The sequence below is a fragment of the Pyrus communis genome, chromosome 7 (genome assembly GCF_041283825.1).
Source record: "Pyrus communis isolate YQ-2024b chromosome 7, ASM4128382v1, whole genome shotgun sequence".
NCBI classification, from domain to species: domain Eukaryota; kingdom Viridiplantae; phylum Streptophyta; class Magnoliopsida; order Rosales; family Rosaceae; genus Pyrus; species Pyrus communis.
Window position 1 is genome coordinate 9193046 of NC_142571.1, and position 18414 is coordinate 9211459.

Below are 18414 nucleotides of genomic sequence, written 5' to 3' on the forward strand. Positions count from 1 at the left end.
AATATGTCAATTTTAGCCCTATAGCCTAAAAGCCCAAAATTATTTCAGAATTCCCGATTTGTAAACTTCGGATCGATCTTTGGTTTGAGATCGATCTTTAAATTAGAATTCCTGAAAACTTCGGCTTGGGAATTGGGACAAGGATTTCGTTTCGGTGAGCCCTACTTTCACCTTGGAAACTCATTGAGGGAGTAGTTTGGACGGAGAACATCTATATTGTACCGCAGCGGCATGGGAAAATCAGCAATTATCTCACCTAAAACTCCGTGATGTATACCAAGTGATCGAAAATATTTCATACTAACCTCGAGCTTTTTCACAATGTTACATCCTAGGAGCTCTGGTCGCAAAGCTATAACATTTCCAATATCCCTCTCACTAACTCAACCTTTGGTCATCAAGAATATGACCTGTGTTATATTCCACTAACATGTTAAAGGGGTGAAAATTAGATGTTAATCTTTCGATTAAAAACTGAAACTGGATATTAAGAGCCCGTTTGATATCTAGTTTTTTTTTTTTTTAAATCCCAACCTTGTAAAAATGGAGTTGAGTCGAGTCTAGGAATATCTCAAAGTGTGATTTGACTAAAGATCTCAATGAGAGAGCAAAGTGAATTAAGAAGTAACATAAAGCTACCAAGTAAATGATGTACTTAAATTCAGATTATATAGAGTTTAGAAGTTTAATTAATTTGTCATGTTTACTTTTATGATGCAACTTTTATTTTAATATGGGTAGTTATAAAAAAAAAAAAAAAAGAGTTTATTATTGTGATTAATGAAGATTTTACTAGTTTTGTGTGAAATATAATTATGGGCGGTTCTCTTGTGAATCGCCTTCAGCATTCGTTAGCCCATGACCCAACTAACCCAACCCTAAACCCTAAACCATTTCTTCTTCAGTCTCCCCTCACGCATCGTTCGTGGCATCTCAAGCTCACCCAGAGGAAGCTTTAGCTCCACACTCCAGAAAAATCAGGTTGGGCTTCTCACTCAATAATATTAATAAATAATAAAGCCTTAATCTTCTTCTGATGTTTTTCAATTTTAATATGTTTTGGTTTCTGGGTATTGCTCTTTTGTTTATTTAACTATTTCCTGTTTGGAATTCATGATCGCTGACTGGTGTTTATGTGGTGATTAGATTATATGAATCTCCATTTCTTGACTGTTTGTAACTGGGTTTCTGTTGTGGAAGTTTCAATTTCACTCTTGAAATAGTTCCCCAATTTTTGTTGGAATTTAAGGCGATCTGAAGCCTTTTCGTAGAAGAAATGGCACAAAACCGACGCAATGGCGCTCTAGGATTCATATAGCCGACCCCATTTAGTAAGATAAGGTTTTGTTGTTGTTGTGGTGTTATTTTTTGAGCGTATGCAAACCCAATTTTGGAAAAATTACACTTCGATATGCAACTTATGTATAAATAGATATAAGGTGAGGGTTCTCATTGATGTCGGTGAATTGAAATGATTTGGTTTCAAAGCTCGAGTATTCTGTGGTGATTTTCTTTCAGGGTTTTGCCTATCTTTCCGGAAAAGAAGACGATGAATTTTGCAACATCAATATGCAGTAGGTTGGGTCTGAAGAACATTGTTACGAATACTCCCGTATACAGCAGTGCTTCTGGTACGAGTTCGGTATCACTGAATGAGTTGTGCTAGAATGTAGCATGATTATGTTGTGTTTCTGCTTCTAAGTCCTGATGTTTTGCTTGATGTGCTAATTTTAGATGTCACGGCAGAAGGATTGAGTTTGACCTTTAGGCGCTGGGCTACTAAAAAATCTGCTGGATCCACCAAAAATGGTCGAGATTCAAATCCCAAATTTCTTGGAGTGAAGAAATTTGGCGGAGAGGTGAGAGGCTGTTGTGTATAAAAAAACATAATGGACAGTTCGTTATTGCTTGTCTAATTCTTCCGTTGGAATCACTGTAATGTTGTTATTCTGTTTATGTTGCAGAGAGTGATACCTGGAAACATCATTGTTCGCCAAAGAGGCACCCGTTTTCATCCTGGAAATTATGTTGGTTTAGGGAAGGATCACACCCTTTTTGCTCTGAAAGAAGGCTCTGTTAAGTTTGAACACCACAAGCTCAGCGGACGCAAGTGGGTGCATATTGTGCCAAAGGAAGGTCACGTGCTTCACCCCGTCTATGCAAATGGTGCGACTGCGCCATCGGCAGCGTAGTTGAAGACGGTTTCATATCCTTGTGAGCTTGTTTTTGGATCATTTTAGGTTCAAACCTTTCCCCAGGTTGGTTAGAATAAGAAAACCGATATGCCAAAACCCGATAGGTTTTCTGTTATTTAGAAACTCTTGATCTTAGATGAAGGAATGCACATCTCAGTTTTACGTTAATTTGAACTCTTTTGTATCAGCTTTACCTGGGTTGTGGCTTTTTACTGATTAAGGTCTTTCTATTCCTTGTTTGTGTCGCTTTACCTATTTCAGTTACGGGCTTTTCGTGATGTACTTCAATCTCTTACATGCTAGCCTGAATGAAACCAGTTTTTTTTAAAAGATCGTATGCGATAACCATCCAGCGGAAGACTGGTAAGTGCTTGTCTTGCATTGCATTAATCAAAAGAGGAGCAAGTAAAGGCTTCTGTGTAAACAACGTATACATTTACAAGCGTAAAAAATCCATGAATTCCGAGTTCCAACTACCTACTTCGCTATCTACATTTCTAGCACTGCACAGTTTAAGAACTACGAAAACAGAGTTCTTTAACTGCGCAAAAGTAACTTGGTTGGCGTAAGTTTCCAAACCCCGTGTCGCAATTTTATCTGGGGAGCAAGGGCCTAACCACCGGGGGGGCTACTTGCGCGATTTCATTGTATCTTCTGCCTTGTTCCGCACGATGCAGCAGCTTCACAAACGCCAAACATGTGACAGTCAAATGAGCAGGAGTTCCATAACATATTAAATACGAACAAGGAACAAAGCCACAAAAGAATCAAGCATAGGCTTCATACCTGAGGGCTGAGGGCATCATCTATCTTCATGGAGATGGCAGTCGTGGATTTCGAAATCAACAAGTCTCTTCCTCTTCTGATAGCTTGACCTACAAGTGAAGGGAGAGGGGGTTGCTGTGACCGATAAGTCGGAGAAATTCACTATCGCTGTCATCAAGCATGCTTAATTCTGTCTCACTTTCACCGTCATCAAACATAGTTGTTTCTGCCTCACTCTCACCGTGATCAGGCGAGTCATCGTCAAAACTCATGGCGGAATTATAAACATCCTCACTCAAGCCACCAGATTCAAATCTTCGCCGCCTTTCCACTCTAGTCTTGACCCTCCTCTCAAAATCTTCATCCGTGCAGGCCAGCATGTAGCGTAGTTTTAAATTAATACAATTCTCGGTCAGTAACCTTGTGCATTGGAATAATTCGACCCTCAAGGAAGTAGCTGAAAAACCTGGACATGATTTCATGACAGTCACTTGTAAGGAAGAAACACGATAAATTATTCCAAAAAGTTAGCAGCAAACGGAAAAGAAAAGCTTGAATTTCTGGTTGTGATGCTTTCACGGTGTTTCTTGTTGAGTATTTGGCCCTTATTTCTCATAATTTCTAGAATAAAAGTGGAGTTCATGAGCTTTAATTTTATATAAAGATCTCTGAGATTTTCCTACTCCTCACTTTGGTTCCTGAGATTTGAAAATCAATAGAAGTAGTTTCTGAGATTGATTTGTCTACCATCAATCATTTTAGTTATTCGGTAAAAATTATGTTAAATAAATATCAAAATGACAAAAATTGAGGGTATTTTTGTTATTTTATCCTTATTTTATGAAGATTTGTCACGTAAGGATTAAAATGATTGATTATGAACAAACTCAAGGACTAATTCCATCGATTTCAAATATTAAGGACTACAATAAAGAGTCAAGTAAATCTCAGAGACTATTTTAGTTAAAAAACATTTTCTAAAATAAACATGACTATGAGTCTTTGAGTTCTTAGAAGATGTACCGCTTAGTTCTACGACCGTATTGGGGAATAGTGGTGTGCATTTTTATATTTGAGAAATTTTATAATATTTCCAAGTTTGGGATTATTACCATGTAGGCGTCCCAGTAAAGTTTTGCCCCAGCCTGGAAGAAGTAGTGGGTGCTTGTACTTTTGCCGCATCGCGTACAGGGCTCGGAACTCCTAAATTTCGAGCTCCACGTCATACCACTTATCGAGAGCTCGAAACAAGTGATGATTTGATACAACACCTGAATTATTTTTTTACGTGGATTTTTTTTTTTTTTTTTTGGTTGTTGATGTCATTGGATATATTGGCAATATTCGACCTTTAAACCTTTGGCATTACACCCTTGAAAATTGCTTCAAATGAATGCTGTACCCGCCTTTAAACCAATATATTCAACCAGACATAAACACACATCAACGAGCCTCCCCGATCGCAATCAACATCCCTTTCCGATCGCAGTTGTTAGCGCCGAACATCACTCCTCAATCATTCAGTGAAGAATCAACATCGGTCACAATGTTTCATCTTTCGGATTAAATTCCGGTTCAGATGAACTTGTATACTTATATTTTGTTAACGTGCACATTACTTATACTGCTATATAAACACGTAACACAGACTGTCCCTTCCAACACTTCTACTTGCATTTCCTGCAACTTGAAATAACAAGGTGCAACAGAAACAAAATGACAGGGTCTCAACACATAGCAATTGTATTAGCAAATAATGAGATCCCTACTCAAAACACTAAAACTGGTACCATTCCGATAACTTTTGAAAGGGGGCCATCAACGAACCAGCTAAAGTCTGTCGCTGTATAAGTTTACTAAACAGTTTTCCCCATTAAAACAGGGATTTTCTTTCTATGCGGTAGTTAAGTTCATTAGCAGAGAACACAGTGAATCAGGCATACTCTTTTGGGATTTAAATGATGGGTACGAATACAAGATAGCACAATAACCCTGTGATCCAAACTAAAAGAACTCAAAGTCTAGATATTTACCCCCGGACTTCACGTCTGCCCCAACCATTCTTTTACTGTTGCTTCCGACACCAACAGGTTCAACTGCGTTAAATTTCACTGGCAGTTCAGTTTCCATCGGTCTTGGTACTTCTGGTGGTGTGCTGCATCGTATTAGAGCCCAATTTACACCTTCGAAGAAGGGATGCTGTTTGATCTCAGTTGCACCCCTTTTCACCCCAAGCCGGTGCTGTGGCTCTTTCACCAGCAAACCCCGAATTAGATCGCGGCTTGCATAACTAGTTGCGGGGGAATCTGGGAATTTAAGTTGCTGCCCCACCACATTGAACAGTGTAGCACGGTTTCCTGAACCTTTAAAAGGGGTTTTGCCATACAGTAATTCATGCAAGAATATACCAAACGTCCACCAATCAACTGCACTACCATGGCCTTCTCCCTTAATAATTTCAGGGGCTAGGTATTCATGGGTTCCAACAAAAGACATGGACCGAGCTTGAGTAGGCTCAGCAACAAGCTCTGGAAGTGCATTGGTGGCAAACCCTGGCTCAGCTCGAGGCTTTCGGCTCTTCTTGCTTTTCTGAGGGAAGAACCTTGGGATAAAACAAGAAGGCTGAATGCATACTGATGACGGCTCAATACATGCAGGCTGGACGCAGAACGCACCTGCTCCTCGTTTGGAGGGATCCGAATCATATGAAGTTCTTATCAGCGTCGGTGAAACAGAGCATCTCAGTGAAAGATCAAAGTCAGAGAGCATTATGTGGCCATCATCACGAACAAGCACATTTTCAGGTTTTAAGTCCCTGTAGACAACTCCAAGCATGTGTAGATACTCTAGTGCCAACAGATCCTCCGCAGCATAGAATCTACAAGAACAAAGATAGACAAGTATATTACTGCCTGTCTACTATTTATAATACATCTGCCGCACAATATAAAACAGAACAACATTCTCAAATATGATAAATTATACTGCATCCAATCTGCGTCTTATTGAACTGCGTAATCCATGTTTCATTTAAAGATGGTAGATGAAGGAACTGTAGGCCATATATGGAATGAGAATTTTGATTTGTGATTGCATTTCAAATATATGGACTTGCAATCGCACATTGGGGATCCTATGATTTTAAAAGTCCCCGCTAGGAAAGGGGGGCAAAGGGCAACATTTGGTTGAATGCTTCAACTTCCAAATCATTGATTCAAGTATTTCTAGATTGGATAGATCAAGGTTGTACAAAAACATGTCATTGAGGGCACAGGGTATTTTCTTATACATTGACAAAAGGTCCAAGCCAAGCATGAAGAGCAATACGTTCAATGATGTTGTGTTCATTTCTTGTTTACGTTATAATTGTTTATACTTCATTCATTATTCTATATACTCTTTAGATTCAAAAAGGCTTCCAATCCAAGCATAAACAGCCAAACCTACAACGACCAATACTTCAATATGTTATTCAGCGTTTTAGTCAATTATATATTATAGTAGAAAATTTGTGAACTTTTGCACAGTATTTAGATTCAAACACAAAGTAAACGAGGAGTATGACCTTGTTAGTTATAGGAAACAAAAATGTCAGTAACAAGAGACAAGTAAAAGACAGTGGACGAGATGTCCTAGGGTTCCAATAACCACCCCCCCCCCCCCCCCCCAACACCATGTCACAACTCTGTGGTATAGAAGTTTACTATTTTTCATTTCTTATTTACTGTCGGTGAGAATGGAGATTGATGATTTCATGCAAAATACAGAAAAGTACTGTTAAAAGCATGAGAACCATCAAAGATATGAAACTATCTCTAAATCTAAATCTCTATTGAAGAAACATATACAAGCCATTAAGAAGCATAACAAAAAGACATTTGTGGCAGAAAAAACTAGATCAATTGCAATTAACAATTTCCATGTAGGAAAACTCCAAAAGAGGCAACATCATAAACACAAAAAGATAGAGATCTCCACAAAGAAAGAAATATTAACAATGATATAGATAGGAGGCTACCTTCTTGATGAAAATAAGGAACAGTAAAGTATGAAAAAATGCATCAGAAATTAAAGCCATACCTCGCAGCATACTCTGAGAAGTGTTTTCCAGGTTGTCGTTGCCTCAGAGTGTGCAGATCACCACCTGGACAATATTCCATGACCAAACAGCAGAACCTGTCGGTCTCAAAATGTGTATATAAAGTTGGAAGGAATGGATGGTCCAGCAGTTGCAAAATCTCCCGTTCTGTCTGAGCCCTAGTCAACTTCTTCCTGCTTGCAAGGGATGCCTTGTCCATTACTTTCATTGCGAAATAACAGCGGGTTCCACTTAGTTCTGAAAGATAGACACTACCAATATCACCACAACCAAGCCGTTTGAGTAATCTAAAATGGCTCATACCCAAAATCCCATCCCGAACTCGAATAGCAAGAATTGCCTTCCACCTAGGATCATTTCCTTTATGGGGCTTATTAGCACTCCCAGTAAGGTTGCTCCAGTTGCTGTCATCACTAACGCCACTACTAACACTTGCTCGACTAACACTAGTTTTTGCACTCTCAAGTGAATCCCCTCTAACACTCCCTTTGGTACTTTCACCATTTCTCTCAAAACTAAGCATGCCATCACTAGTGATTGCGTCACTCCTATATGTACTAGCGCAGCTATTGGCAATACTCATAGCAGTGACAACACAAGCACTATCAATGCTACTAAGTGGACTTACATTACCACTCGGAGGCAAAGAAGCATCCCAAACACACTCCTTCTCCTCGGAATCTGGAGGAATGAGTGAATTATCTGTATTCTGTGATGCACGCTGAACCGCAAATGGTGGAGACAGTGCACCTATGTCGTTGGGTTCTTCAAGCAAGCTTTCAGAAGGGGAAAGAACAGTTGGACTTGGTTTCTTAGCAGGAACCCGGGGGGAAAGATCTTCTAGAAAAGGGCCTTTCACAGATAAGCTCTTCATCAAGCATCCAGCGTCGGACTTATTCTGACCAATCGGTACATACACTGGTTTCATTAGATCCATATCAACAGGTTCTGGAGGGTGACTAACCCCGGCGAAAAAACTAGGACCACCTTCATCAAATGAATCTATACTTCCCTTGAATGTGAGAGAGCCAGACAAAAGTTCTTCCTCTTCTGGCAAAGAGACCTTTCCTTTCCTTGTTCTTAAAGGTATGGGCGAGTCAGAATCTCGAGACTCCTGTGCATTAAATCTCCCATCTTTTACCATAACAGAATGCACATTTGACAACTCAGCCATTTGCCTTGCCAATGCAATTTCTTCTCTCACCAAGCCTAAGCGCCCATTGGATAACTGACCCCTGTCTCTAGTAGAAGCAACATCTTCTCTTGCCAAACCAGAGCGCACATTTGACAAGTGATCCACTCCTTTTGTTGAGGCCGAACGTGAATAAATCACCTCAACTCCCACGGGAAACTTTTTAGGAAGCACCTTTGATTCCGAAACCCTCTCCATGCCTGGTCCATTGGATAACTGACCCCTGTCTCTAGTAGAAGCAACATCTTCTCTTGCCAAACCAGAGTGCATGTTTGACAAGTGATCCACTCCTCTTGTTGAGGCCGAACGTGAATAAATCACCTCAACTCCCACGGGAAACTTTTTAGGAAGCACCTTTGATTCCGAAACCCTCTCCATGCCTGATAACCACGTATCTCATAGAAAATTCTTGGAACGAATAATCTGCAAAGTCAATCTAGATTTAGCTTACACGAATTCTTCGCATATACAGTCAGATCTTAATGTGTAAGCAGTCCAAAAACAATACTTCAATTCCATTCCACCTTTATCAGAAATTGCATATGAACAGCATGCAAACTTCTTTTACGCAAGCGCTAATACAAAGAATATTCAATGAAAAAAATAAAGATCCATTTACAATGCCAGGTGCTGGTGTTTGATTTCTTCTTCTATATATTCAATAACACGGAAATACGACAATAACTAGCACAAATTTGAACACAAAACTAAAAAAAAGTTGAATTTGAATAAAGGAGGCAAATTGGGAATGTGAATTAAACCACAAAAGCCATTCAATCATGAAACCCCAATTGTCAAAATTTTCCATAACCCCCACCTCCTCAAATTCCTAACTTCACTCCCACTCAACCACAATTACACCAAAAGTACACCTTTACATATATCAAGTTAAACACAAATTACACACAAAGTACATAGAAGAAGCAACCAAATTTATAACCAAAAAAAAAAAAAACCCACAAGCTCAACACAGCAAACCTTCATTTCCAATAAACCCAACAAATATTTTTGGAAAGAAAAAGAGAGACAGAGAATGTGGAATCCGTAGATAGTGAGAGCAGAGAGAGAAGCAGAATTACATTAAAAATTGCAAACGCAGAAGAATCGCAATGGCAAACGCACCAGAGCAAAACGAAGTCTAACATTTACACCTGCGGAAGCCGGAAGGCCCTGTGACCAACAACAACGAAAATGGCAAGGGTTAGCTATTAATCAAATGCCGAGGTTTTTTTCTTCCTTCACTTTTTTTCCTTATTTTTTGCAATTTCGGGGAGCCAAAGCGAGACCAGAGCTCTCTCTCTCTAACTTTTCTCTCTCTAGAGCTGTTTCTCTCTCTCTCTCTCTCTCTGGTCTCTGTGATCTATGTGATTATGGTGGTTGTAATTAAACAGCTTTTGCTTTTTTGTAGGTGGGCTGCGCGCACTTTAGTAGTAAGCTGCTGACTGAGGAGCGAGAGGCTCTAGAGTGCTAGAGGGATAGAGAGTGGGGCCGGCCCGGCAGAGGAGAGTGGGACCCGCGCGTGTTCCTTCTTTAAACTACACTTCTTTTTCAGAGATGGTGACTCTTGCTCTCTCTCTCTCTCCCCGTCTTCTCGCGCCGCTCACATCGCATCGCACTACCAGAATCGTCCCTCGTCAGTCTCTTTGGCTGTGAAAATGACCACACGCTGTTTCCTGCGCGTGTATTGTTGTGGTTTTGTATTTGGATAAATGTTTTTTTTTTTTTTTAAATAATACTAAGAAGACTGAATTTTTAAGTAGAAATATTAGAGAGACTAAATTTGTAAATTAAATAATGTGTCACTAATAGGAATGAGGACGTTTATCAACACTTAAATAATAATTCAATCATGTACTTTCATGTCATTTAGTTTACAAAATTTTGTCTGCATATTTAGTCTCTCTAGCATTACCTAATTTTTAAAACAAATTTTATAAACCAATAATGTGGTTGTTGATGATTGGATTATTACTCACGTGTTGATGAACGTGCTTATTTCTTATTGGTCACATAATTAGGTTGGGAAAACTCCTTAATTTGGTCACTGAGATTTGAAATTGATAGAATTGGTCCTTAAGTTTGTCCATCATCAATTATTTTGATCATTCCATAATAAATCTCCGTTAAATAGGAATATAATTGATCCTTATTTAACAGAACTTTTATGGAATGACCAAAATGATTGATGATGAACAAACTCATGAACCACTTCTATTGATTTCAAATCTCAAATATCAAAATGAAGAATTATATCAATCTCAAGGATCATCTTGACTAAAAAATAGTTTTCTTTTTTGGATGAATTTGGGAGTGGTGCAAATACAATCATGTTATGATTTCTCTCTTATTATTTGGATGATTTGTATTGTGGTATGGCTTTGGATTATTTGTATGGTGATATGGCTTTATGCGTGTACCAAAACCAATCATACTTGAGTGATTAAGGAGACAATAGCTTCATGGAAAACTGTATTACATTTAAAAATGGAAAAATAATACAAATATATTGGGTAATCAATTAAAAAACGCTAGCCATCGAAAAAGAAGGAGAAGAGTGCGTGGTCATTGATATTTTTACATTACCGGAAGAGGGAGTTCGACTAAGCCACACAATGAACATCTTAATTTGGTATCGAATTTACCATTCACGAGATTCGAATCTAAGACCTCTCACTTCTAAGAGAAAATGAATATCACCAAACCGTAATTGTTAGATTCAAAAAGAAGACAAGGAGTTTTTGCTCCAAAATGTAATGATTACCTTTTTTCAGGGTAATGTTGGAGCTGTCTACCTTGGTGCTGGCCAGACTCTCCGACCCTCCAAAATGCAATGGGAGGGCGGCAAAGATGTCCCACCTCTACCATCCACCATCCCGCTTCCCCTTCCACCGCACAGCTACAAACTCCCTAGCGCAAAAAAATAAAAAATAAAAAATAAAAATAAAAAAACCCCATTTTGGATTCTCTGTAAAAACACAAGAACTTACGAAATTGTGACAAATTTTTTGCACCCTCTCCTCCGCACGATCGATACCGAGATGCTGCGCCGCAACTCGATTTGGTGGTGATGGCGACAGGAAAATGGGGAAGCAGAGGAGGGGGGAGAGAGGGGGACGATGAGACCAAGAAATTTGGCATTTTTATTTGTTTTCTTACATTTGTAAGAATTAAAAAAAAATTGGGCTTTTTAAATATACATAAACCCTAATTACAAAAATCCAAAAGATATATTAGGGTCAAAAGAAAATTAGGAGAGAGAAGAAAACGAATGAGTTTCGGCGTGCATGTCGATCACTGCGTGCATGGCAAGGCTTCTCAAGTCAATAATTAACAAAAGGCATAAATGACGGTCTTATTTGGGGAATTAAAACCATGACTGGAAAAATAAAACGACGACTGAAAATGCTAATAAATGGTTCGTTTGGATGTGTTTTAAAAATGATTAAAAATGTTTTTATAAAAAATATTTTTGGATTTCAAGAGCACTTGAAGTGCTTTCTGCAAGAAGCATCAATTATGTGCTTCTTCCAAGAAGTATTTTAAATGTTTTTTCCGGGATTTACTTAGAGCATGTTTGGATGTGCTTTTAAAATAACTGAAATCGCTTTTAGTGAAAATATTTTTGAAAGCAATCCTTAGAAAAAATACTAATAAATCCTTGAAAAGCACTTAAAGTGCTTTCTAAAAGAAGCACGTAATTGGTGCTTCTTGGAGAAAACACTTAAAAGTGTTTTTGGAATCCAAAAACATTTTATTTAAAAGCGTTTTTAGTCATTTTATAAAAAATATTTTTGGGTTTCAAGAGCACTTGAAGTGCTTTCTGCAAGAAGCATCAATTATGTGTTTCTTCCAAGAAGCATTTTAAATGTTTTTTCCGGGATTTACTTAGAGCACGTTTGGATGTGCTTTTAAAATAACTGAAATCGCTTTTAGTGAAAATATTTTTGAAAGCAATCCTTAGAAAAAATACTAGTAAATCCTTGAAAAGCACTTAAAGTGCTTTCTAAAAGAAGCACGTAACTGGTGCTTCTTGGAGAAAACACTTAAAGTGTTTTTGGAATTCAAAAACATTTTATTTAAAAGCGTTTTTAGTCATTTTAAAAAACATCCAAACAAGCCCTTACATTTTTACTAAAAATTGTAACTAGAAACATTTTCACCAAAAACACTTTCAGTCATTTTAAAAGCACATCCAAACGAGTTCAAAGTCTGTTAGTGATTCAATTTCCCCCCCCTCTTAGTGTAAAAATATCGATATATATATAAAAAAAAAAAAAAAAGGTCTGTTAGTGGTGTGATTCTTCTCTCTGTGTTTGTGTTCCACCACCACTGGTAGTTGCTACACCGTAAAATTGCAGTTGCTTGGAACTCTTTCTTGTCACGTGTATCCTAACCCCTCCTCTCCTTTGTTTTTCTTAATACAATTAAACCTAGGTTATACAATTGGGTCCAAACCAATTTTATAACTTTAGAGGTTATTACTTAATAAAAATTTGGTTAAAAATATTGTTTATTGACTTATTTATCCTTAATAAATGTTGTATTTCCGAAATAGGATTTTTTGGGCATCAAGTATTTTATTCCTTCCATGTTTTTGTACTCACTGACAATTATAACTATGGAGAGACGTGTTTTATTATGATGAAATCAAGAAAAATGATGACTTATTACAATATACATAACTGGTCCCAAGTTGGGACCATAATTTTTTATAACTTTTTATAACTATTATGATGTGTATTTCAAATATATAATGTCAGGTAGTTTTTGAATTAAAGTGTTCATATGTAATGAGGTTATGTGAGTTACCATGCTTGGCTTTGGTTAGGCTAGAAGATGCAAAGATGGTGAGTCCAAAGTAGAAAAAGGGCAAACGACAACGTTTGGAAAAAACAGAAGTAAGGTACAAAACCCATCTTCTTCATTTTGACTTGACCGTTCTATTTACCACCACAAAATTTTTTACGCCGGCGAATAAACCTAGCTAATAGTGGCTCTTATACCTAATAATTATTATTTTTCACCATAATTTAGCTCGTCTAGTTCTCCTAAGAGCTCCGTCTAGGGTTTAGAGTGGTTGTGACATCCCGTCCCGGAAATACCGAAATGTACGTATGAAATTACAATTTTACCCCTAGTGTGCTTTCGTCACGTTTTGGTTGTTTGTTGTGTTGTGGCATGTGTTTGGAACCTCACACACTCCCACACACACACAGACACTATCCTTCTCTCTCTCCCTCTGTCTTCTCTCTCTCCCGAGTCCTCTACCCTTCTTCTTCTTCCTAAAAACGTACGGACCAACACATATACCCCTCAAACCGTGACAGATCGAGGAAACTAAGGACACCATTCGACTCGTGAGGTCGAGGCGAGCACGACCATAGCATTTTCAGGTAAGAACTTCGACGTTTTCACGTCGATATCGCGAGGTCCGTTTTGAGCACTGTTCATGCAACATTAATTTACTTAGTTTTTGGACATTTGAAGCTTGTAGGTGTGTTGGTGAGGTCCTAAGGAGCGTCGGAGTAGCTCGTTGGACGAATTTGGACGTCGGGAAGGCCTAGTTCGAAGTTGGCCGGTTTTTGAGTTTTGAGACAGGTATGATCGCGTAACTTTTAGCCTTTAAAAGTGGTCCAACGTGATTCTACTAGTTTAGGGCTTTCTTTTGGTCCAAGAATCATAGAAAACGGTTGAGAAACGAAGGAGAATAGTTAGTTTAAAGTTTTTCCCAGTTTCCGGCGACCGGAGTCCGGCGAGGGTAGGCCGGAGAAGAAAGGGGAATATTCCGTCAAGTTTGACGGAATATTCCTAACGGCAGTGACGGTATCCGGTTAGATTTGACGGAATATTCCGTCAGTTTAACGGAATATTCCTGACGGCGTCTGTTGACACCGTCAGTGTGCCTGGCACGTGGCCGCGCGTGGGGGGCGCGTAGGTCCGTGCCTGTGCTGGCGCGTGGGGGCGCGTGCGGGGTCCAAAAATTATTTTAAAAATATGGTTGTGATCCTGAGGTTGTGTAGAGCACGTTGGTATATTCATTTGTCCATTTTGAGCAATGTATGAGAAGTTATTACGAGAAACGGGTTATGTGCTTTAAAGTTAACGTTTTTATAGTTGTTTCGCATTTAGGTGACACGTACCCAGAGGACGAGCGTGCACACGCGAGACAGGGGGGCTACGACCCTTCTACATACCAGTGAGTGGGCTTTTGTTTTCCGTATATACCTATATACATTTATATTCCCAGAAATTGATTTAAAAGGGTTATTTGCCTTATGCCATGCATGTTATTATTAACGTTTATGCATCATCACATTCATTAGTAGTGGCATGCATATACATATTTATATGTGGGTGCTGTGGAGGCATAGGTAAGTACCAGGTAAGCGTTATTTAACGATTGCATTAAATAGTGGTTAGAGATGCTTAGAGAGCTCATAACCTGCACCCCCGGTGTTAGTGCTCCCGCCCAGAGTAGGGCACAGTCCTTCACGTGTTGTTCACCTCCCGCACCATACGCTCAGCTTGGATCCAAGCTAGGTGCATAGGCTTGTCGTACAGACCACGATAGGTGGTTCCGACTCGTAGGTGACCCGCGATTATTCGCACAGCCTTCACGTGATCGTAGCACTAGAGCGTATATATATGTTACACCCAGGCTTGTCGTACAGACCACTTTAGGTGGTTCCGACTCGTGGGCAGGTTTAGATATTGAGATTGAGATTTGAGCTCTAGATGTAGCCGTACAGGTCACGTAGGTGACTCCGGCTGCCTGATTACATGATATTGATTATGATTATACCTGGGCACTTGCATATCACTTTGAGATTTTGGCATGGCATATCTTGAGCATGATTGGTATACCCTTGAGCATGTTTTGCATGTTTACACATACGTACATATGTTTATTTTCTGGGAAGTATACAGGTTTTACGGCGAGGGGTTAGAAAGTATTTTATGAAATGGTTTTCAAAGAGCTTTGTTTTTGCCCACTCACGTTTTTGTTTTGCGCCCCTCCAGGTTCTAGTTGCTTAGCCGTTGCGGTGGTTTCCCTTGAGAGCTTTTCGGCGTTCTGACAGACACTCCCCATTGTAGGGTCGCCTTCGGGCGTACTACCGTTGTTGTTTTAATTGGACTGCTATAGACCTGCTCTGAATTTGTATCGCACTAACTAGCACTCATTCTAGTACTTGTATGCTAGTTTTTTTTTATTATTCGTACTTCCATATTACTACTTTAGCTTCCGCACGTGCACATGGCTACGTCACCTTTGTGTGACGGCCAGCACGCTCCGATCTCGGTCGGGGTGTGTCAGTTTGGTATCAGAGCCTAGGTTTGGCAGTCCTGTGTCCTTGTGAGTATTCTAATAATTTTGATGTCTTCTGTCAGAACTATGCCGCCTCGTCGGGAACCCCGTCGCTCTTCTGAGCCTATGTTCCCCGATATTACTCAGCTGGGGGAAGCTTTTGCTACAGCCCTTCAGGCAGTGATGCGCCCTCCCCAGAGGACTCCTCTGGAGACCATGTACAATCTGAAGTTGGATAAGTTTAAGGGCAGTGAGGGACCCGAGAGTGCAGAGCGCTGGCTAGAACACATAGAGAAGACTTTCCGGGTGCTACATAATCAGGGGAACTTGCCTATGGAGAGGTGGGTCGAGACGACCGCTTGGTTTCTAGATACGGAGTCGGCAGCTTGGTGGGAGCAGGAGCTCCGTAGGTTGACTCCGGATCAGAGGATTGATTGGAACGTGTTTACGGGGTTGTTTAGGAGAAGATATGTACCCCCTGAGTACATTGACCGCAAGAAGCAGGAGTTTTCCGAACTGAAACAGCGGAAGATGTCAGCGAATGAGTACTACCGTAAGTTTACGGACTTGTCCCGTTATCACCCTGATGTCGCTGGTAATCCGGCGGAGATGCTCCGTCTTTTCCGTCTGGGCACAAGGAAGAAGTGGCGTTCTATGGCGTCTACGGTCCACAGCGAGACTTATCGGGACTTCTATGAGATACTGTTGAGGATCGAGGATTCCGAGAATATGTCGAGCGATACGGATGAAGAGAAGGACGGCAACCAGAAGAAAGATGACAAAGGCAAAGGTCAGGCATCGCTCGGGCCCCGACAGACTCAGAACTTCAAGAGAGGTGGAGCTAGTTCTAGTTCTTCGAGTGGTGGCTTCAGTGCCACTGGGCAGGGTCGTGGAGGTAGATTTTCTGGTGGCGCTAGAGGCCAGAGGCAGGGCGATGGTGGGCGAGGCAGAGCCCCTATTTGCCGCAGGTGTAACAACCGACATTTCGGTGAGTGTAGACGTGGTAGCAACGGTTGTTTCACATGTGGACAGGTGGGACATAGAGCGGCAAATTGTCCCCAGGGTCAGCAGCAGCAGAAACCACAGCAGACCTTTATGCCACCGCCTGCACCACTCCAGCAGATCCAGGGTCCTAGTAGTTACGGCCAGACGGGTCGAGGTGGTGCTTACCACTATCAGGGTGATGCTGTCCCTTATGCTCCGGGGCAGTATCAGTACCCTCAGGATCCCTATTCCCAGGGTGGCTATCCCCAGTATTCAGGCGGCTATATGCCGTATCCTCCAGCCCCAGCGGGTGGTTCACAGTGGTATCAGGGAGGACAGTATCAGCAGGGGGAGATTGCCACTAGCAGTGCAGGATCTTCGAGACAGTCAGGCCAGCCCAGTCAGGGGCGTGGTGCTCAGGGACGCGGTGTTCAGGCGAGCCGAGGCCGCGGTGGGCGTCAGCAGGGACAGGGGCGTCTTCACAATATTTCTCTGCAGGACGCTCAGAACAACCCAGACTTGATTATGGGTACGTTGAACATTCTTGGTTGTTTTGCTAGAGTCTTAATTGATTGTGGAGCTACACATTCCGTAATTTCTCATACATTTGCTCAAGCGACGCAACCTCGCCCCACACCCCTAGGGTATGATTTAGAGTTTGTTATGCCTAGGGGAGAGAGTTGCGTTGTAGATTGTGTGTACCCGGGGTGTCCAGTGATCGTAGAGGGTGTTGCTTTGTCAGCCGATCTTATCCCGTTAGATATTGTGGACTTTGATGTGATTCTGGGCACGGACTGGTTGCACTTCTATCGTGCCAACATTGACTGTTACGGGAAAGTAGTTACGTTTCACCGACCTGGACTACCTGTGGTTACTTTCGTGGGTGAGCAGAGTGGGGTGAGATATGGCGTTATTTCGGCGCTACGAGCGAAAAAGTTGTTAACTAAGGGTTGTCAGGGGTATCTGGCTCATGTGGTGCTGGATGAGGTTGTTACTAGCAGAATAGAGGATGTGAGAGTGGTCAGACACTTCCCTGATGTATTTCCTGAGGATTTACCTGGGTTACCCCCAGATCGAGACGTAGAGTTCACCATTGAGTTGATTCCAGGTACCAATCCTATTTCTTTAACTCCTTATCGTATGGCTCCTGCGGAGTTAAGGGAATTGAAAGTTCAGCTGCAAGAGTTAGTAGATAAGGGATTTATCCAGCCTAGTACTTCGCCTTGGGGTGCTCCAGTGTTGTTTGTGAGGAAGAAGGATGGAACTTTGAGACTGTGCATCGACTACAGGCAACTCAATCGGGTGACGATTAAAAACCGTTATCCATTGCCTCGTATCGATGATTTGTTTGATCAGCTGAGAGGTGCTTGCATGTTCTCTAAGATAGACTTGAGGTCTGGTTACTATCAGCTGAAGATCAGTAGGGATGATGTCCCTAAGACGGCGTTCAGGACTCGTTACGGTCATTACGAGTTTCTGGTTATGCCATTTGGATTGACGAATGCACCAGCCGCCTTTATGGATTTGATGAACCGAGTATTCCAGCCTTACTTGGATAGATTCGTCATTGTCTTCATTGACGATATTCTGGTGTATTCTAAGTCGAAAGCGGAGCATGTTCGACATCTTACTTTGGTGTTGAAAAGGTTGAGGGAACACCAGTTATATGCTAAGTTTAGCAAGTGCCAGTTCTGGTTAGACCAAGTTGCGTTCTTGGGACACGTCATTTCTGCTCAGGGTATTTTGGTTGACCCTCAGAAGGTTGCAGCGGTAGAGAGTTGGGAGCAACCGCGAACCGTCACCGAAGTGAGAAGTTTCCTTGGTTTGGCAGGGTATTATCGGAGGTTCGTTAAGGATTTTTCGGTGATTGCCT

The 18414-nt window shown here is 40.9% G+C and overlaps 2 protein-coding genes across 4 annotated transcripts; one reads left to right on the plus strand and one right to left on the minus strand.

Moving 5' to 3' along the window:
* The first annotated feature begins 837 nt into the window (after window positions 1-837).
* Window positions 838-2428, plus strand: LOC137734644 (uncharacterized). 2 transcript variants are annotated; one of them, XM_088697980.1, is made up of 5 exons: window positions 850-981; window positions 1201-1331; window positions 1519-1631; window positions 1735-1859; window positions 1965-2428. In XM_088697980.1, the coding sequence occupies exons 3-5, from the start codon at window positions 1550-1552 to the stop codon at window positions 2190-2192; spliced, it is 435 nt and encodes a 144-aa protein (XP_088554106.1). In that variant the 5' UTR covers window positions 850-981; window positions 1201-1331; window positions 1519-1549; the 3' UTR covers window positions 2193-2428. The 2 variants fall into 2 exon arrangements, with proteins under 2 accessions (XP_088554105.1, XP_088554106.1); XM_088697979.1 differs by lacking the exon at window positions 1201-1331 and having other exon boundaries at window positions 838-981.
* A 2249-nt stretch (window positions 2429-4677) lies between these two features.
* LOC137734124 (serine/threonine-protein kinase D6PKL1) lies at window positions 4678-9661 on the minus strand. 2 transcript variants are annotated; one of them, XM_068473412.2, is made up of 3 exons: window positions 9331-9661; window positions 7041-8674; window positions 4678-5838 (listed from the first exon to the last, which is right to left on the minus strand). In XM_068473412.2, the coding sequence occupies exons 2-3, from the start codon at window positions 8627-8629 to the stop codon at window positions 4965-4967; spliced, it is 2463 nt and encodes an 820-aa protein (XP_068329513.2). In that variant the 5' UTR covers window positions 8630-8674; window positions 9331-9661; the 3' UTR covers window positions 4678-4964. The 2 variants fall into 2 exon arrangements, with proteins under 2 accessions (XP_068329513.2, XP_068329514.2); XM_068473413.2 differs by having other exon boundaries at window positions 9374-9647.
* Window positions 9662-18414: the final 8753 nt, after the last annotated feature.